This window comes from Colletes gigas, unplaced genomic scaffold (genome assembly GCF_013123115.1).
Source record: "Colletes gigas isolate AHSC1104 unplaced genomic scaffold, ASM1312311v1 Colletes_gigas_Sc00002, whole genome shotgun sequence".
Classification (NCBI taxonomy): Eukaryota; Metazoa; Arthropoda; class Insecta; order Hymenoptera; family Colletidae; genus Colletes; species Colletes gigas.
Genome location: NW_025106631.1, coordinates 8,353,982 through 8,375,354, shown reverse-complemented (window position 1 = coordinate 8,375,354; position 21,373 = coordinate 8,353,982). Strand labels below are relative to the sequence as shown.

General features: G+C 49.4%; 1 protein-coding gene across 2 annotated transcripts in view; it reads left to right on the top strand.

Moving 5' to 3' along the window:
- Nucleotides 1-21,373, top strand: part of LOC122403809 (beta-1-syntrophin) — a 348,571-nt gene that overhangs the window by 200,031 nt on the left and 127,167 nt on the right. For both annotated transcript variants that reach the window (XM_043407560.1, XM_043407552.1), the window contains exon 3: nt 258-446. In XM_043407560.1, coding sequence (XP_043263495.1) covers nt 258-446 — 189 coding nt within the window. The remainder of the gene's footprint in view (nt 1-257; nt 447-21,373) is intronic.

Below are 21,373 nucleotides of genomic sequence, written 5' to 3'. Positions count from 1 at the left end.
AACGCATTCAGGTCTTATTCGCGAACGAAATTGCATCGGGCTCGCCCCGATACGCATTGTGGATTCGAAATATCGTTTTCCACTTTTGCAAAAATATGAACGTGCCCGCGTAACCGGGGGTTAAAAATCACAAAGCGATTCCAGTAGCCGTGCCAGGATATTATTAGAAACGAATTACGAGACGCGGAACAGATTTCCCGTCCCGTGCAGAAACTTCCTGCCCGTCGTCGATTCACCGTTCGATCCGTCTGTTCCAGTGAAATATCTGAGGGAGGTGACGCCGTACTTCAGGAAGGCTTCGATCATCCAGGAAGTCGGCTGGGAGCTGCAGCGCGGCTTCCTCAGCGCGACGCCTCCGCCGCCCAAGTCACCACCGCGAGCGGATACTCGTTATCTGCCGCTGCAACTCTGCAGACTCACCAGGGCTCATCCTTCCTCCGATACCGGTGAGTTCTCTCCAGAAATATCACGCTATCACGCTGTCGGAACTCACGACGCAACGCGTAATTAAAAAATACGAGCAGATACTTTGCTCTTACGAATTCTGTACGGTCGCGTCAATTGAGTTCATTCTAGCATCTTAGTACGTTCGCGAAATTTGCAATGTGATGCATTCAATTCTATGTAGTTTTTATTTTTTGAAATTGTTATGCATCTCTAATGGTAACAGCTAACTGGTTCATTCAGCGCATTGCGTAACGAAGTACAGACAAAAATAGTATAGGGCAAACGAGTGTTAACGAGTAGTGTTGACGTTTCTTTGGAAAATTGTTTCTGTACCTTGCATTTTCCAAGAAGGATTACCAAAATGTCCAGTGACTCACGGACTCGTCGTGTTTCGAAGTATCGGATCGTACGAATCAATTTTGAAAAGGCTCGAAAGGGTCGCGGAGCAGGCTTGGCGCGTTAATTAAGGTCTTTTCCCGTGAAAAGGGAGCAACAAGCTGACGGGTGTTTCGCGATATCCATCTTTTGGCCTTTTCCCCGTCCGCTTTGAGGCGTGTACGCGCGCCGGTTCGAGGCCCCGGCTCGGTTTTGAAATAACAGGGAAGCTCGGGCTGACCGTAAAAAGAACCCGGGTCCAGGCGAGCGTGGCGCGGCGCGTCGCGACGCCCCGGCGTCGGGGAAACGAAATAAGCGGCCGAGGGGAATTTCTCTTGCCCCGGCACGTTTAGAAGTAAACGTTTCAGCGGAACGTTCCCGGATTACGTGCACGGCGCGGCGTTTCTCGTGGGTGGCGGAGAACCGTGTGCGCGCTCCTCTCGAGAACTGCGTGCTCAGCGACCGAGATAATGACAGCCATAACGCAATTAACCCGTTTCTGGGATTACAGTCGAACGACCGTGCGCACGATGTGCCGCGAGTTTGACAGTCAATTATCGTTTAATGGAACGCGTTGCCGTGTGCGCGCGTGGGCGGGTGAGAGGGGAAGGGGGGACGCCTCGAAAATATTCCGTCGCGATTGCTCGCGTCGAACCGCGTCACGGGCAATCGTGCGCGCGACTATCAGAAATTCAACGGCGATAATCGATTTCGAGCGATAGAATCCCCTCGGTCGAAAGTTAATGAACGAAATCCATTGTTCCGCGGGACCGTTTCATTCTAGGGATTAATTTGAAATTACAAGCAAGCGAGACGAGCACCTTTCGAATTAATAATCATTTATTTACGGGTGGAAGGGGTGGCTTGGAAAACGCGATTCCACGGGCCCGGTCTCGTCTTTGTTCCTCTCCCATTCGTCACCTTTTTACGCTGCTAAATAATTCAAATTCCTCCGACGACATCTTCGGTCCAAGGCAATTTGTGCACGCCTAACTTCCGGGGGGTGGCGACGCGAGTTCTCGAAAACTGAAAGACAATCGCGAAGGAACCCGGTTCGCGTGCATAAGTGGCGAGGTGGTAAGTGGCTCTGCGGTTGAATGGATCTAGTTTTCATCGAGATGCCGCCTTTGTCCTCTTTGCTCGCGGGACACTGACAAAGAAAGGGTTAGAAAAGAATGTCCCTCGTCCCCGGGATCCACCGTCGAGTTAATGAAAGGCTAATGGGCTCTTAATCCCGTAGAGCCGGTCCCCGTCGTTCGCTCCCCTCGAATCGTCAACCCTCTGACGTTTCTTTCCCGACGTCCCTCCGCCCCGTTTTCCGTCATCGGTATCTCTGTTCGCGTTCTTCCGAAACTACGGATCCCCCTGCCCCTTCTCGCCAGAACCTCTTACACTGCGGTTCTTTCGCGCGACCATCCGACATTTCCTAAATAAACCCTTCCCCTCGCTCTCGGAATTCTTTTTCTTCTCGGACAATTCATTCAGTGGCTGAATGATATTTTGGACAATTCGTATTTTGCATCACCTTTCGAAGATCGTAATTAATTAGTCGGAACGTAATTGGAAATTCAGAACGGGATCCTTATTAAATTCTGCTCGAATCCCTTTCGAAGATAATTATAACGTTTCGTAATAGCACGTTCGAGCAGTTTTCAATTAATATCATCGCGAACAAATATCACCCATTTAATTTCATTATTTACGCAAATAAACGAAGTACGTTTTCGAGCAGGTGATAGCGATTTCATTAATTCCTCTGACATTTCAACTCTCCTCCGTTCGAAGTATACAAATGTTATTTAAAGGGTGTACAGGTTCGTTATATGTTTTAAGAGGAATGATTCCGAATTTCGATGTTAAAACGTTACCCGGAATCTGAGACTCGTACACGCGGCAAGGAACAAGATTGCGACCGAGACTGTCGGCTAATTCGAAAATTCTATTAATGGCGGCCGGCTATGAGGAAGCCACGTTCCGTGCTCGAGGTACGGGAATGCAATTAAGAATGATCCTGTGTTTACACCGTTGGCGTGTCCACGGTCGAGAGATCAGAACCGACTGTTCGGCTCCCAGCGGGAGTTCGTTTCGCCGGAACGTATCAAGGATGCATCAGCGGATATTTTATGGACGCGGTAGACGGGCAGAGCTCTCGCAACGGCGAACGAAACGCGGTTTAAGTTCGCCGGGAACGAGAAAACGAAGTTGCCCCGTTGACCGTGGGCAAACACGGAATCGACGATGGCCAGGTTCTCTCGACGGTGTCAGAGGGTGAGCGTGAAAAAAGGAATAAGGGTCAGAGGGGGGATATCGGGTATAGTCCGCGGGTCTATTCGGGAATTAAAACGGACCGACGGCCGCGCGAACGGTACAATGAAAATTGGCTAATTGAATTAGCGAGCGGCTGAGAGCGGCCGAATAGATAGAGGCTTCCATAACCCGGAGGCCCGTCAGGTCTAGCTGCCGCGGTTCCATTAAAAGAAAGAGTCCCCGCGACCCACGAACGTTGGGAAGAATGGTCCCGCTCCAGCCAATTAATATCACCTGTTAATTGTACGAATATCGAGGGGCACCGATTGCCCGGTGCTCTCGCGTTAATTTGCGAAATTCTCATCGCCGCGAACGCGTTTCCCGTCGGTTCCATTATCATCTGGCTACGGACGCGCTTCCATACGCTATTTAATGAATCGACGACGCTCGAACGACGAGTTAAAAAGTTATTCGCGAATTTTCGCCTCGTCGCGATGTACGACACGATGACTGTATCAACACCCCTCGATACGATCTAGTACCGTTCGTTCAAAATAATTTACAAAAGTTACGGTTACGATGATTAGACTAATAATAACCGAGGAGAGTCGAAAATGGGAGAGTAATTCCGTCGAACGGAGGATCCTTCTGTCAGGTAAAGCGTAAGAGTACGCAATGAAATTTACTACATCCGCGAGTCATACTTGCGAGGAGAAATGGATCGTAAAAGGGAAAGGCTTCCATAAATTCTCGAAAATAATTTCGAAGACTGTTGCTACATCGAACGATGGGTTTATCTCCGGTACGTGTTCCTGAGAAGATTGGGTGAATTTGTACGTGTTTATGGATTCAGCGGCGACTGGGAAATTGTTTTCCAATACGCGAGGGTTTAGAATCGGACGTGTTAATCGTTTTCGGTCGGTCCAGCCAAAAAGAAGCTTGCGCATTCGCGAGTAGGAGGGGGGAGCGCAACGAGACCTCTAATTAAGGCCCGGAAGTGGTCGACACTCGAGGTAACTCTACGATCGCGACTCCTTTGCATACTTTCTTCCAGCCCTCTCGAATCGACGAGATCGAACGGAAGTTTGGGGCACGTCGATCCGGCGTATTTAGTCTTTCCCGTCGATTCGCCCAGGCAGCCTTCTGCGCGTGTATTCTATTCAGACGCAACGCCCGCGCACAGACAGCCGGCTGGAAATCGGTGAGGGTCGACGTAGGGGCGTCGGGGGGGTTGGAGTCTGGCAGGGGGTAGGTAGGATGGAGGATGCGAGAGTTAAATTAGTTTCCGGGGCAAAAGCTGGCTGCCGCCTGGTTTTCAGGGCTAACCCCGTGTATAATTCCAGAACAGCTCCATCAGGCCGGAACCCACGAAGAACCTTCCATCCAAACCATCCACCATCCACCGCTGACGCCGCCACCACCGCCGCCGTTATCAACCATCCCCTTCCTCCTACCCACCCTCCCCCCTCCACCACCCCCGACCCGTCCTCTTGCGCGTTCGCCTCGCCAGACTTCGCGGGGGCTGCAGTTTGCGAAGTTAATTACCGTCGGATAATTGCGCTCTATATGCCGTCCGTCTGATTAATGAGCCAGGATCACCCCGGTTGTCCTCTTTTGTCCTACCGGCACTCGGACACCGAGCGACGTTCCTCCGTTGATCGCGGTCGGCGAAAGAGTCTGTTCCCGGGCGGTACGTCGTATCCGTTTGTCGACGATCTCGCCCACGGATCGTTACCGTGGTCCGTCGTGTTGACGGATACCGTCTCGATGTCTTTGCCAGATCCGCAACCGCGAAAATTATTCGGTGTAACGAGGACCTCCCGCTTCGTTAGCCGGCAACTTCGTAGATTGCCAGTCTCGGACGGATATACCTCGGAAACCTAATATTTCTGCGGCGCTTCTTGCTACAAACTTCCGTTTCGAAACACTCCGCTTCCTCTTTGCGCGTTGCTTTCCGTATCTTGGAAAATAACGGAGACGAGCTAGGAGAAACAAATGTCAGTCATCTTTCTCCCTGTCTCGCCGCGGTAAACGGTGTATATTAGAAAAGACTATACGCGTGCGATAATATGAAACAATGTTTCTGTTGCAGCGCAACGTGCTTCAGCCTCGAGACCCATAGTAGAATTTCGAGCCCAGCGCAAAGAAAAACCTTGCACGTGCTTGTACAAGGCTACTATAGAAGAATAGCGACACTTGGTTGGCAGAAACCTTCCCAAATTTTGAAAATAACAGCATGTCTTATAACCTAGGCATCCGTTACGCCTTGCATCGATCTCGATCTTCTCTTTCCAAGACCACCCCTTAGTCTCGATCGTCCTTACACTTTCATTCGACAACTTTTTCAAGCCCCAAGTATACAATTCTATCCTTCCAAGTCTTTCCATCGCCTAAAGTATCTTACAGCAATCAGGACGCCTTCAACATGTAATGTCAAGTGAAAATTGTCATTGTAAGCGGTTATAGAGAATCTAGAAAAGCGCTCCTTCAGCATAGTTCAGGTTACGTCTTGAACGCTCGCCTACGACGTTGAACAGTTTCTGACAGTTGTCATCGAGAGGATGGAAAAATCCAATTGGTTTGTTTTGAGTTTTCGGTGTCCAAGCAGCAGATTAAGCGTGGCGATTAACTGTCGCGAGACGGTTGGGCGCGAAACGCGAAAAAATCGTGGGGAAAAGGATAAAGGGGCGGAGTGGGTGTAGGCGGAAGGGTGGTGAAAAAGGGAGAAAAGGGACACAGGTAACGAGCGTTCTGGAATTGCGGTGCTGTTATCAGTAACAAGCGGTATTGCATTGTACGGGGCGAAGCCCCTCTGGCGAAGCTCTCATTACCATCGCGGCGCGTCCTGCGAATCGCGAGCGAGCTCTCGGCTCGGCGCGTCGTGTTCGCGCGTGTGCCCTGCGTACGGCTATTATCACTTCGTGTAGACGACGACGACGACGTTGCGAGGCTCCCATTATCCTCTAATATCGTTACACGAGCCGCGCCGCCACGGTTTGTAGAAGCGACGCTCGCGATAATGCCGTAACGCTAACGACAACGATATCGTTACGCTGATCGTCGTCGTCCTCGTCGCCCGTGACGTATCCCGGCCACTCTCCTTCCTCCCGTCGATCGTTATTTAATAACCGACGGTTCCCGGAATTAAATTAAATTGTCGTTTCTTACGCGTTACGCTCGTCAACAATTTTTCGTATTACGGTTTTCGATGCTAACTGTCCCGCTAATTTCATCGTTACTTCCGCGTTTCGTTCGACGATCTTCCGTGTTATGAAAACGAAAACTACCGCTAAACTGCTCCGGATCCCTCAATTTATTTATTTATTGTTATTTGAACGACAAGTATCATTTGGTTACTATTGGAATCGTAGAACTATGGGTTGTACGATTGAATTAAACAACAATTTTTAGTCTTTATTCGAAATGTGAAGATACATCTTAGACATCTTGTCTTTGTACAATAAACAGAAAAGAAACTTTGGACATTTACAGTCGTCGCTGGAGATGATTGTTGTATCATCGCGAGACGGTTAAGAGATTCAACAGTTGCAGTAAACGCAATTTATCTCTGAACAAGCGCGAATGAAATTATCGTCTCCGCGTAGATTCGAACGCGACCTATCGATTTCTGAACGCCAACGCGAGACGCGGTCGAATCGGGCCTGTATCGATCACGGGACGAAGCTATCGTCGAAATTACGTTTCGTCGATGTAAAGTTTACGTCCCGATCGCGGTAACAGATTGCGTCGAGCAACGTTACCTGGTCCGAAGCATCGGTCAGAGGTAACGATCGCACGGACAGCGGTTATGCGCCCGGCAACGTCCCCGTCGACGGTCAATTTTACGCTGCTAGTAATAAATTTTACGCCGCGGTCTGGACAACGATTGCGCCGTATTGCCGTGCCCGATCGACGGGACTGATAACCTTTTATCGTAAACGCAAATACGTCGCGAGTGCCGTTTTCTAATCGACTCTGCGCGCGAGGGTGGAAAGGAAAGCGACCCAGGGGGCGGAGAGAACGCGGAGTTTCTGTTCGCGAAACGGAAAAAAGGGTCGATGTCCCGTGTTTACGCAATTTCGTCGGTCGTGTATCATTTTGCGGGCAAAAACGTTCAGCGACACTCGTCGCCGGGTCTGGGATACGCGTATATAGCAGGGGCCGTCAATTTCGGCAGTCGACGGCGCAGCTTACGCGCCGGAAGTTATGAATTGCGAAACGTGCGACGCCAGCAACTGCGCGCTCGCCTTTCGTAAATTACCGAACGAAGATATACAGGCCACGGTGCGTTCGATGGCCGACGTGATCGAATGAAACGCGCAACCTGGCAAAAATATCTACTTCCGCCGGATTGCATCTCGAATCGCGTCTCTCCGATACTTAACTGGTTCTGTCATTAAATATCCCTTTCCTCGTACCCGTTCCGCGGACTAAAAATTTTATCTCGAGTTTTATCGAGCCCCCTTCCAAGCTTCGTCTGCGACGTTTTATTCGAGGCTTGGAATATTAGCTCGTCGAATCGAAGAGAAAGTATGAAAATATAAAACTCGGCTTTGTCGAGTTCCCCGACGGTCCAGGAAGCACGGAAATTGCGCGAATATTAAGGGACCGATCCCGCGCAGGAGGCGGTTAATATTTCCGTGTCGCTTGTTTATCTGGGTCGCGGAGGAAGATTAGAAGCGGGGCTCTGGCTTTCAATCCCGCCCGTAGGAATCGATCAGGCCCCCTGCTCGCCTTACAGTCTTCTCGTGTCATTTACATTTTTACTAAACGCAGGAAATATCGGGAGTATCTCCGGATATCCGGGGTTCGTTACTTCGGAATCGCACGCGAGCTCGAAAAATTGGAAAGACACTGCCTAGCCGGCTAACCGGGAAGTTCGGAATATCGATCCCTCTCGATATCGGATCGCGAGGCTTTCGAAACTTAAGCCTCAAGGTTCCAAATATCTATCCCTCTGAAACTCGCTGTTGCGACGTAGCTCTGGATAAATTAATACTCGAAAAGAAGGCTGGTCGTCGTCTAGAGTGGGGGTGTCATACAAGCACAGTGGATAAATAAAAATTGTTCCCGCGTTACGGACCACCTTTCTCTGTACTCTGGTTCCACTATCCAAATAGGTTTCGTGTTCGATGCGTTGTTGGTAGCGTTAATCAGTGTACGATCGGTTGATCTCTGGGCTGGCGCGAGCAAATCGACGACATGCTCGCTCCGTTTCCTCTTTCCCGATATCCGTCGCGTATCGACGTCCGATGACATTTCGGTTGGCTGCTCGCCGCGATTCCGTAGCGTCTTAACCGTCGAAAACGGGCTTTGAGGGCACGCGAAGGGTGAACGACGCCGCGAGAGCACAGTGGCTGCAAAAGCGCTTCCTGCGTAAATTGCGGCGAGCGGTAGGCGGCCGGGTCTTTCCGGGATCCCTCGAAGGGATCGTTCTCGCGAAAGAGCCAACCACCTTCGAGATCCAAGCGACGCGGCAATACCTTGATTGCACGGATATTAATTAATCTGGGTCCCGCTGCGGGCTCCCCGTCGGGAATTTCTGATCCAAGGAAATCAGGAAGCTTTGGTCGACGCTTCGCTTCGCATCGCGGCAACGTCATCAGTTCTCCTAACCCGTTAGACGCTCGCTTCGATTGCCGGTTGCCTGCGTTCACCTGTTCGCCCTCGAGGCCAGATTCCTAGCTTTCGAGCCGAGTAAATACCTGGCGAAACACGGAAACGACTACCCCGTAACGCGAAACGAGGTCGCGCGGAAATCGCGTCGAACACTTTTCATTATTTCTCCGCGCTAAATCCAACCTCCGCCCGCGGTATGCCGGGAAACAACCCTCACGGATTGATTTCTCGACGAGAGACGAGCATCGATTTATTATGCAGTTTCCAATTCCGACGAGCGCGGTGATTCTCCGTTTCCTAAATTACTAATAGAATCGTTAGGGCTCGGAAGAGTCGTCCGGATATATTTGCAACGGATTCTTTCCGTCGATCGATGCGCTAATTGCCCCGGAGAACGCGACGTCTTCGTTCCGTCGGGCGAATTCCCTCGCGGACGTGAACTTTTTCACGAACGGTCGCGAAACGCTCGATAAAATATCGTCTCGATCGTAAATCCCGCGAAAAAAAGTTCGCCCCTCCGCGGAAGTTGGGAATTATTTCGGGACAAGAGCCATTAGAAGGCTTTTTAAAAGCTTCTTTAGCCGGGGAGGACAAGGACCCGGCCGGCGGGGATTTTTAATGAAATTTCCAGCGGCGCCACGTTTGCACAATCGTTCCCGCGACGGTCCGTTCGTTCCATCCCCGAGATCCATTGTTGTAAAATCTCCTGCACGGGCTACTTAGTTAAAATTCAATAATCTCCGGCGGGCCGCGGCTGCGCGATTACGCGGAACAGTGTTTCGAAAGGAACAGGAGGCGGGGGCGTTTTCTTATTAATTCCCCGACAATTTGTACCCGGACAGCGGGAGCGAGCATAAGAGAAATATGACACGGAAGATCGATGTTGCCCCGGCCAAGATCTCCCGCGCAATAACTCAGTCGCCCTCGCACGGCTAATTAAACGACCCGTATCGGCCAGTGGCTTTGCTCGACTTAATTTGAATTAGCGGTAAGTTGGTGCACGCTCGCTTAAGTTCCCGCGTTAATGAAACTGCGAAACCACTCTGCGGAGTTTACGCGCGCCGCACAAAGCCCGGAGTCGACTCGACAGTATATAAACGCGACGTTACTCGCGAATTTCAGAGCTTTCCCGCGTCTACCGGAACTCTGACAACTCGCTCCGCCGTCTAGTCGAACGGCAGAAACATTTTAAAGATACTCTCTGTCTTGCAAATCTTTCTACTCTCAAAGACACGCTTCGCGAAGAAACGCTGAAGACTGTTTGCATTTATTCTTTGATCCTGGTATCGAGTCGATTAATAAGAATGAGCAGAATGTTTTAATTTGAAAATCACGAATAAACAGATGCTTTAACGCGTGCAGTTTTAGCGGGTTAACGAATTCCCGAGTCCGGTTCGTTCCAGTTGTCAACTCGTAGTTGGAATATCGAGTTAAACTCGCGGCATTTTCGCAAGGTTCATTAGAGAGCAGGTATCCCCCATCTACCCTCAAGAATTTTCGACCGTTGTCCGTGCAGTTGCCCCTCGGAAACGCGTTGCTTAAAACCGTCTTCATTTCGTTGAACGTCGTCGAATTCCATCGCGGAAACAATTTCGAGCGCCGGGTCGCGTACTTAGCAGACGTGGTCCGGTCAGGCACCCCGGAGGTGGTGACCGAGAGGAATAAAGTTCGGTCCTGGCAGTCGAGTCACGCGTGGATCTTAACAATTAGGAGCGCGAACAAGACGGGGGGAAATAGAGACACTCGTTTCCAAATATTTTTATTTTCTGCTGTAGCAAATTCTTATATTTAGAGTCAATGTTCTTTAGAACACATTCCTTCGCCATTCGTGGGGGCTGGCTAGCGATACATCGAAAAGGTCTATTTCATCTAGAAATATGAGTTACGGGGCGATTATATTATCAACCTTGTTGTAAAAATTGTCGAACGAGGGTTTTTTCCTAGACGATCGAGGTGTTTATTTAGCAAGACGGGGGTTAAAAACGCGAGGTGGGGAAAGTGAATAAAAGCGGGCAGGTGATGCAATAGGAGGGAAAAGCCGAGGGAGAAAGGGCGGACTACAACGGCATATTGAGAGAAGTTTGAGCGCGGTTCCGAAATAGGGGTAGGTTTAGGTGTCCGGAGACGGCAAGCCCTAATGTCGTCCTATTGTCCCGCGCTCCACCGCGGATTCGAAACCTTGTTAACTCCCCGGAAACTGTTAACAGCGGCACGTTCGACCGGCACCGGCAGCCAGTCCACCACGGCATCCGGCTTCGACCCGAATCACGGACTCCTCGGGCCGCCGTTACTTCCTACAAATGGAACGGTCTTGGACGTACATACAAACGAGGAAACTCGCCCCTCTCCGGGGGATGCTTCCGCTCGGTTGGTCAGCCGTTGGCCGGCGGCGCGATTTTTCGCTCGGTCTTCGCCGCGAGGATCGAAGCACGACGGGCGCCCTTGATTACTCGGTGATCGACGACGCTCCTGGACGATTCTCCGATTTAAACAATCGAGGGAGGCAACCGCGCTCGAGAAATTTTTCCAGCGGAGGAAAAAAGCTCCGTTCGAGCGGCAGCAATTCTCCGCGGAAACTTACGGCTCTCGAGCGTCAAATATACTCTCGTCTATCTCCATCAATCTCGAGCATTCCCGGCATTTGCTCGAGGCAAACTATTTAGAAACGTAGGAATTCTCGAGCACCTAGCACTGTCGTTGGAAATACTTAGGCGTGCGGCTGCGTCGCGTGCCTTTTCCCGGGCGCGAATCTTCCATTGCCCCGGAAATCTGTCGCCGTGGTTTTCCCCCGCATCGGTTCTGGCCGCTTTGCTCGACATCCGGATAACGCGATAAAGGGTGGCCGGGACAGGTGGTTCGGAGGGTGGCTCGTAATACGCTGAAAATACACAGCCTGGCCGAAGGTTAGGCTCGGTTAAGCCAGGTCGACGGGCCACGCGAACGCGCGCCGCTCGCAGATTGAAATCTAGTCGTAGCAGCCGTAGTAACCCGCATCCTCTCTCTCCGCCCACCCAACCACCCCCCGCGGCCTCGCAGTCGCTCGCCCTTCGATACCATCCGCGCCGCTGATATACAGGATGTACATCGTGTATACGCTCCGTACGATATTACGATTCGATGGAATCGCCGATTGGCCCGCTGGGAAATCGCCATTCAATTGTTCGACGACGACATCGACATCAACCTTCGCGTTCGCGGTTGCGTTCACCGGTGTTGCTTCTACCCGCGAGTTTGGTATTTTAACCCCCTCGCAGCCTGCGCGATCAACCGATCGCCGGGGACCCCTGATTCCTCGCATCGACCGTGAATTTTCCAGTAGATCGTTTCTTTTATTTATTGGGATATGTGGACAGTCAGGGGTAGCGTTGATTACACCTGTAATCGTGGAGGAAAACTAGGAACTATATAAAATTGTTTCTGGGCTATGGAAACGCTTACTATATTGGTCGCTTTGATTAGTTACATTTTTTATTTTCATGACAATCGATTAGCAGTGTTAAAAGTGGTTAGCGATAAATCAATACTAGGCTGAAGTCTGCATAAATACGTATTCTGTTTATCGTATCGGAGTGGCCAGCACGAGAAGTATAATTGCAGGGAAGAAAGATTTAAGAGAGCTCCTTCTTCGTGGGGCGGCAGGTTTACTATTAACACACTATCGGCGGGAAGGGTATTAATACCTTTTCCACAGACTGTCGCCAATCGGGTATTACCCGCCGTTAATTATTTTTGGAAATTCTATATCCATACTGTTGCGTGTATTTCTGAAACAGCCCTTTGATAGACTGCTATTCCTATCAAGGATCAAATGCGCGACCGTACCGAATTATGAAGCGCGAACGAGTGCAGGGGAAAAAGATATCGTGCAACGTTGAAACTAGGATCGAGTCAAGAGGGTTGGATTTTCCGCGTCGAACGAATCCGTGTATCGCGGAAATTTCTGGCCCAGTTTCCCCGGTTGCCCTCGGTGTTTACATTGTATCCCGACGCGAGGGTTATTAACGTCAAAGCTCGAACGCGAGGGGGAGAGGGCGGTGGATCGCGTCAAAGCGGAGAATTAAAAAAGCAGCCGGGGTTCCGTTTTAAAGTCGAGCGACGAGTTTCGCCGAGGAGGGCGAGCAAAGGGTCGCGGTTTTTCCTCGCTGTAACCGTGTTACCCATGTCCTCACCCGAGGGATCTGTCGTGGGCTTACCCCGTGAAAAGGGTTTCTCGAGTTTCGGGGTCGGGCATCGACGTCGGCCGAGAATAACGCTTTAAACTCGCGACCGACGCCGTTGAAAATGCTCATTACCGAATGCACTTTCCGTGCACACAGGGGCTAAACGCCGCTTATAAACGAGAAATTACAACGAGCGTTCCTTGGCACAGAGGCGAGTAATATTCGTGCTCTGTCTTTGGTTCGCCCCAGTCCTGTTCTACTTTCGTCGTTGGTCGCGGTCGCGTAGATCGAAATCGCCCTCTCGAGACGCGTGTATTCCGTTCCCCCGCGAACTTCACGGTAAGACCTTATTACCACGGTTTTTCCTATCGATTGCGCTGGACGAAACACTCGAGATTAGTCGAGCCGCGATGAAATCGATAAAGCGGAGAGAACTTACTCGGGGGTACTAATTTATGGGACTCGGTGCGTATATTAGTCCCGGCGGGTATCAGTCGATTAACATCTACGCGAGCAAGCTCGTTTACGCGCGATCGTTACCGCGCTCTGGCCGTTCGTTAGAACGCTTCTGGCGCGGCGCGCGTGACTCCGCTCGCCGTCGGCTTTTAATCGGGAGAAAGAAGAAATCCACGGCAGAAACAGCAGCGGGGCCAGATAATATCGCGGTTTTCGCCCCGACGCGAGAAAGCGTAATTTTAATTTCGTGCCACGGACAATTTCAATTTCATTCATCCCTTCGCGCCATCCCGTTTCGTTAAATATGTACCGAGGGCCCACCTCCCGGCGATCTCCGCGACCGTTTTCCCTCTTTTTCGACCGCGCTCGTTCGCCGCTCCCTCTGATTTCCCTGTTTCTCCTCTTTCGCAGCAGCCCATCCCGCGGCTGTTACGGCCAGAGAGACTCACCGCGTGTAATTCGAAATTGTTTGTCCAACTACTAACTAGTTTCCAGAGCGGCTGCAGCTGGCGCGGCGAATCGCCGCTATCGTCGGCTGGGAATTAGCGCGCGACAATTCGAGGGGGTAGGACGTTTGAATTTCCCGCGCTTCTCGCGTACCATTCCTAACGACACCTGCGTTATTTACAATTTTGCATCGAGCTTTTTCACAGCCACGAAATCAAATAAGTTTTGTTCCTATTTCTTCTATAAAGCTTCGAAAAGCGTCCTCCAATTTTGAATTAGGCCTTCACAGCTGCAGTCGTTTGCCGTGAAAATTCAGCGGAAGCGCGGTCGACGAGGCGAGATAGTAAACCGACCAAAAAGGTTAACCGGCCAAATCGGTTAAGCTACCGAAATGGTTAATTGACCACATCGATATACCGGCCCGAAACATTAGCGGATTTAGCCGACCAGCTCTGAATCGGTTAAGCGGTTTAAACAGTCAGCAGGGTTGCAGCGACGGAAATGATGTCGGTCCCCTAACAATGGAACACCACGTTCCCCGCAAGATCGTGGATTCCTGTCCTCGATGCTCCCGTTCGTTAATAAACTGCCCGCCAGCGACGAACGCGCGACGAAACGAGAGGATCTCTAAACTGAACGAGCCTTAGTTTGCATTTTACACGATTAAATTTTTTAATCCCACTTCGACCGCTGCGTGTCGCCCCCGTGAATTAGGCACGATCGTACACGCTTTATTAACAATCGTAAATTGACTTTCGCGCGTCTGTTAATTTCTGATATTTATATCGGCATCGATTATTCAAAACTTTAACACGATGAACCGTTCGCGGTAATTAATTGTTCGAAATAGATTTCCCCGATGCTGGAAACGATAAATCTTGCAATACTCGTGCTCCACTTTCGTCGTTTCGCGAGAATTACCATTTTTGATCGACGGAGCAAAACGTTTTTCCGGAGTGCAAATAAATCATCGTACTCGGACGATTTTAATAATCGAGTACTCGCGAAATAAATAAACGACTCGCGACGAAAAACGCGAGAGACAGTCCCATATTTTTGCCGTTGAAAATTAACGATAGCTTCTTCCACGATCTTTCCATCGCGGCGGAAAGGGAAACAGAAAATTTCCTCGTTAAATGCTTCCCGCTCTCGCCGCCAGAGGGCTACGCTCAACCTGTACCTTTCTCGCGAGTACTCGATCGTCCATGCACTCTCCACCACAAAACAAACATACATAGATATATCGTGTACGACGCAGAAGCGACCATATTTACTTAGCCAGGGGTTCCATTTTAATTTCTAAATCGCCCCCGTGTACTGTGTTGGAGAGCTTGGAAAAATATTGTTGCAGAATCTGAATCCATTACAGCAGCTTCGATCAAGCTTTTTCCGTTCCAAGAATTCGACGACGTTTATATTTATTTTGCTGAAAACAAGTTTCGTCGGTATTCGTAAGGACGCGACCGGCGTTGTTCCACGCCGCGTGTCAATGTAATATCGCGCGAGCTAGTTAAGGGCTAGTTATGGATCGTCGACAAGATTTCTCCGAGTCGACTGGGCCACGGTTGTTACTAAGTTTGCCCGGAGAAGTTGCACGGAGTTGCCTCCGGAGCCGATTAATCGATTTAAGTATTCCGGACCCGTGGGTACGTAGCGGGAGATGCGTCGCGTCTCCGTGAGATTGTTAATTTACAGGAGGTAAGCAAACCGTATAGACGAGAAGTCGAACATCCCGTAAGCGTAAACACGTATCGCGGGGCGTATTAAAGTTAACAAAACCTGTTCCCGTTGTTACGTCCGCCCAGTGTGTTTCGTCAACCTTGGTAAACACAAACAGTCCTACGTCAGCGCGAAGTCTCCCGGTTTACTTTGGCGTTTCGCGTCACGGTAACCGGGCGCGTGTTGACTCGCACGATTGCCCGTAGATTTAAACGCGAGCGGAAGCCGGACGAACGCTACCCGTACTAATTAATCTCACAAAGGTGTGCACGAGATCGTACAGGAGAAGAACCGCCGGGGCATTCGTGTCCCGTTATTGCTTTATCCGCGCGTCGCAACAGGTTGAATCGATGGGCTGTACGTGAACGGAGAAGGGAAGAACTGATTAAAGAAGGGCCACGGACGCACGCGAATAAGAGACAACGAAACAAGAATGTAAACGGAAAGATAATGAAAGAGGGAGTCACGGGGGAAATAAAACCGAAGAACAATACGGTCCGGGAGCGTCGGAACCGAGCGGAGATTAATCCGAGCCGGCAAGTAGAAACGGTGGACGATGGGTACGGGGGAAAAGTTGGTGCGAATTCGACGGTCGTCCTCTGGTACATCGTGGAAGGCACGAACGCTCGTAACAACGGGGACGACGGGATCCTCGCGGAAATGAGAGGAACGCTCCAAGAAGAGGGGACTTGAGGGGCGTGTGGTGAATTTAGGGAGCCGGGGAAGGGTGGATAGTCGGTCCCCGGCACCGCAAAAAGTTCCTACGCAGGGCAATTTCGGCCGTGCTGTTCCACATTTCACGAGAACCGTTCTCCCTCGCTCCCGTTCTCTTCTTTCGCGGCGGTGGAACGCGAGAGGAATCGAGACGACACGCAATTCCTTGGATCAGCGTTTCTCGAACTGGGGTCCGCCAGACCCTCCGGGGGATCGTGAACGCGCGATCTCGGGAGAAAACAAAGCGGAGAAGGAACATTTCATTAATCAATTCGTAAAATGGGCGGTGAAATTTTTCGGCGAAAAAAAGGAATTTCAATTCGTTCTGGAAAAATTATTTTTGATAGCAGGGGTTAGGTACAATCATTTTTGGTGAATAGGCATACCCCCGAATTCCTACGCACTTTCGAGAAAAAAATTCAGTAAGTGCCTAAATCTTTCGGCAAAATTAAAAACTCTCAAATCGTCTTGAAAAAATTATTCTCAGCTTTGGGGGTCAAATTCAATCATTTTTGCTGAATAGACGTACCCTCGATTTCCTACCCACTTTCGAGAAAAAAATTCAGTAATTGCCTAAATTTTCGGCAAGATTACAAACTCTCAAATCGTTATGGAAAAATTATTTTCAGCTTTGGGGGTCAATTTCAATCATTTTTGGTGAATAGACATACCCCCGAATTCCTACCCACTTTCGAGAAAAAAATTCAGTAATTGCCTAAATTTTCGGCAAGATTACAAACTCTCAAATCGTTATGGAAAAATTATTTTCAGCTTTGGGGGCGAATTTCAATAATTTTTGTTGAATAGATATACCCTCGATTTCCTACGCATTTTCGAGAAAAAAATTCATTACTGAAAATATGTCTGACCATACGTACACCTATTCCCCTTAAATTTTTCGGCAAAAAAAAAAGATTTTAAATCGTTCTAAAAAAATTATTTTCAGTTAGGGGGATCAATTACAATCATTTTTGGTGAATAAACATATTCTCGAAATCCGACGCATTTTCGAGAAAAAAATTCTTTACCGACGAAATACTTCGGATGTAAGGTCTACTCCGTATAGCTTATCCGTGATAATATTTTCTGCTATTTTAGATAAATTTTCTTGATTATTTTATGGTTGAACTAGGTTCGCCAAAAAGGTATACGATTAATGAAAACACGTTTATCTCTTTTAAAGTCTCGAGAGCAACTGTCAGCCGGATTATTGGTTGTCTGGACAGCTGCCTGTCTCCATTTATTCGTATAAACAGTCATTATAATGACGTGCCATCCATAACATTATTCCGTGCGTCGCGTCGTTCCAATATTCATCACCTTTAATTCCGCCCCTGTGAAAAGTAATAAAAGATAGGACATTTTATCGGATTTCTGGTTAGAAGTTGATAAAATTATATGGAAAATGTTGCATGCCTCGCCGATTACTTTGGAGATCATTAAATCGTTTTCTGCTGTTTCCCCGCGATACAGAACTCGTTCGAAACTCGCGTGGAACCAAGTAGAACTCTGTTGCAACCGAATTAGTTGTAACTCGTACGTATTCCAAATATACGTATAGAAAGTCCGCTTCGACGAGCTCGTTTCGGATTTTACTTATCGCATTTGCTACTAGAACACTTTGAATCGACTATTAACGCGCTATTTTTAGCGTCCCCTGTTCTCTTCCGTTGGTCTTTTCCTTTGCAAAGACATTCTGAATCTCTACCCATCTTTCGTTCCGCGAACTTGCAGTTTCCAGGAGCGTATATCGGTAGGTAAACATCAAATGTTTGGAGATCCGAGAATGACTGGCGAACTTGTGATTAAAGGAAATAACCGAAATACGGGCGAGCTTGGGCACCTAACTTGTGATTAAAGCAAATATCTAGGAGATAACCTATGGCCCTTTGACTCGACTCGATCCTTTGATCGGCTCCCGACGAAATTGTAAAACCCAGTAATAAGGTAAACGTTTTCGAAAGACTACGGGAGAAAATTTTGGACAACGCTGACGATAATCCCGATTTCCCAGGAAAACTAACAAAGTCTTTCCGCTGGAACGACGTTTATTAATCACGAGCGAGAGTTTGCTCGAAATTTATAGGACCCTCAGGAAGTCAAGCTCGATCGGTGTGTACCGCGCATAAAAATAAATAAAAAAGGGTTCGTATAAACATACGTGGAATCCGAAACTACCCACCTTTCGAGGGCTGTAGCGTTTCGATATTTATTTATCGCGAGCGGGAGGGCACGTATCGCCCGGGGGCGGGGGGAGGCGGTATCGAGAAGCCGGTCGAGATTTGTGCAGCGTTGGTAGATTACAAGGAAATCGAATTCGCTTTTATTCGTTCGAAACTCGTTTAAGGGCAGACCCGTGGCTCGTGAATTTAACGAAACGAACGTATGCAAATAGCGCCACCGCGGGGCTTAGCTGGGGCGTTCCTCGTATATACGAGGTCGCGTAACTCGCATAACAATGGGGCGTGTCTTACAGCGTGCCGCGAACTTTAACGATTATTAAACGCGCCCGCCAGAGCTTTGAAGTGCAACGGCTTCCGAACTATTTGCCGGTTGGAAAACCTGCCGTTTGCTACCCCTCCCCGGTAATTACCAGCTGCGAGGCCGAAGAATAACGAGACGTCTCGCGGCACGCTCCCGATCGGCCCACCGAAATATTTCATCGAACGTTACCCACGTTTCCCCGTAGCAAACTCCCCCTTATCGTTGGAATCCATTTGGAAAATATCTGTACTCGAAAACAATTTGCAAATTTTATCGCCAGATTTATGGATCGGAGTAATGAGATTAGATTTTGGGCAAGGTCTCAGTTGATAAAGATAAGTTAAAGAGAATCCAGAGGATACGAGATACAATAAAATTACAAGATTTTAGTACTTATTTTCGTGACCTGTTCACACTTGTTTCTTTCAACGTCTCAATTCGAGAATCAGTCGTTTTGTCGCGCATATATGGCAATCAAGGCGTTAATGTAAAACAAAAGGTGCTTGAATCCGAAGTTTATACCCGTAGAAAAATTTAATCGTTTGTAAGAATCGTCACGCGAGTCGATAAATTTCCCGGTCACGGAGGTCTCGAGGAAGTAGCACCGATCGTCGCGAGAAACAACAGTAAGCTCGCGTTTTCCAGGAGTCGTAGTTTACGAGGAACAGTGTACACCTCGGTCTGGTGTCTCCGCGTGCCAAGGGTGGAAAACACAATTACCGGGGCGACCCCGTCGAGCACCCTCTTCCATTCATTCGCCGTGTAAAAGCTGTCGATTGGACCGAGGTCTTTAAGCTCCCTTTTCCACAGCTATAACCTTCCTTTCTTCGTTTCAAGGAGGACGCGCCGGTAAATGGTCCATCCGAGGCCAACCCCGAGCCTCGTCTCGCGCCGTTTCCAACCCCGTTCTTATTACCAGCGCGCTCGGGGACAGGGCGCACGGAATTCACGTTTAGCTCGCGAATTTCCGCGCACCGACTCATCGGGACAATGCGAGGCGAAGCTCTCCGCCAATTCCGGCAGACTTCACCCGGTGCCACGTTTTCCATTAGACTTTTCACGGGCTGGCTGCGGAGGCAAGGAAAAGAATCAGGCCTCGATTCGCTCGGTTGACCCGAGCAGACGTTCATTGGGACCCGGATAGACCGACTGCTATTAACAAAAATACTGAAAATATATATATATATATACGTAGGAAGCCAAGCCCCTGCTAAAGAGCCACGCTTGCTCGCGACAACGCTGTCTCGTTACCGGGGTTTTCGCAAAAATTTACGTCTCCTTCGGCCGGTTACTTCGCCCGGGGATTACGGGCGGGGCCCGCTGGAAAATCGTCGCGATTTTTCTACGCGGCTGAGACGAGTCTTCTTTTATTCCGCGCCGTCCGCCCGAGCAAGATAAACTCTCGACCGGCGTTTTTCCAAGGCGTCGCGGACGCAAAACGATTTTTATCGGCTCGCGCGACCAGCCGGCGAATAATTTTCCCATATCTCTGCGTTTCCTCAAAGCGTCTCGCGTCGTTACGCTCCGTGGGGGATTGTCGTTTCCACGGTGCGTCGAAAATTGTCGTAAAATTTCTGACCGGCCACGCCCAGCGTCCAATTTCTTCGTTCCCCGAGAGTTTGCTTTTTCCCTGGCCCGTTATTTCTCGCGTTGCAAGATCGAGGGAAGAGTCGTGCTTTGTGTCTTCCCTTTGCTTTTGTACCTCGAGGAATCCTTTCCTGTCGAATTGCATTGCCCTTCGAATTGACCGAACCTTCACCGCTCCCAAGTCTGCGCAGTAAAAGACGAGCAACGCGGATTCACGACCGCGAGCTACGCTCCACCGTTGAAATTCTCGATGATGGCCGGCCCCGGCCAGTTTACAGTCGAAGTCGTTACTGCTTTAAGCCCGCCGCGGCGCGCACACCTCGAGGAATAATACGCTAGAACGAGCATCCTTTAACCTGTCTCGCAGACGTTTGGATTACCCGCCGGAAAAGTCTGCCCCTCGTAAAATCTCCACCGAAAGATTCGACCGGCTCTTTCGGGTGCTTTCTCGCTCCGATACGAGGCGATTCGAGCCACCCAGCCGTTCCCTGTTTAGAACCGCGATCTGTTTTAACGGAGAACAGAGATTTCACCACGGAAACCCTTTGTCCTTCGCGACGCGTTCGACGAATCAACTTTACCAGATACTTTGAATTTTCAAAATTATTTATGTCCAGAAGTATAAGTAAAATTGCAATAAATCTGTATCGAAGAGATTAAAAATCAACTTAACGAGATACCTTGAATTTTCCAAATTATTTATTTCGTATTCCTTGGACTATACGAAGTATATTCCAGAACAGCGTTTGGAGAAGCAAAGTTTTCAGAGAACCAGTCCAGAAGTATAAGTAAAATTGCAATAAATCCGTATCGAAGAGACTAAATCAAGCATCGTCGCTAATGTCCTGTAAACAGTTGGCGAGGGTGAGTTATTCTTCGGGGGTATATTTGCGTTGTTACGTGGATGGAAAGATCGTAGCGGGGATTCATCGTTAATATCGACCTGGCAGGAATGGCCGGCTGCAGTGGGGCCGCGGCTTTTATCTTTGAGAACGGGGCTCGCTCGTCCGCGGGAAACGGTTTCGAGGGTGCTTCGCCTCGTCGAGAGTCGAGTGTTGTCCGAAACTTCTTCACCATCGGTTGCGTCTCGATTGCACTTGTTTCCGCGGGTTATACGG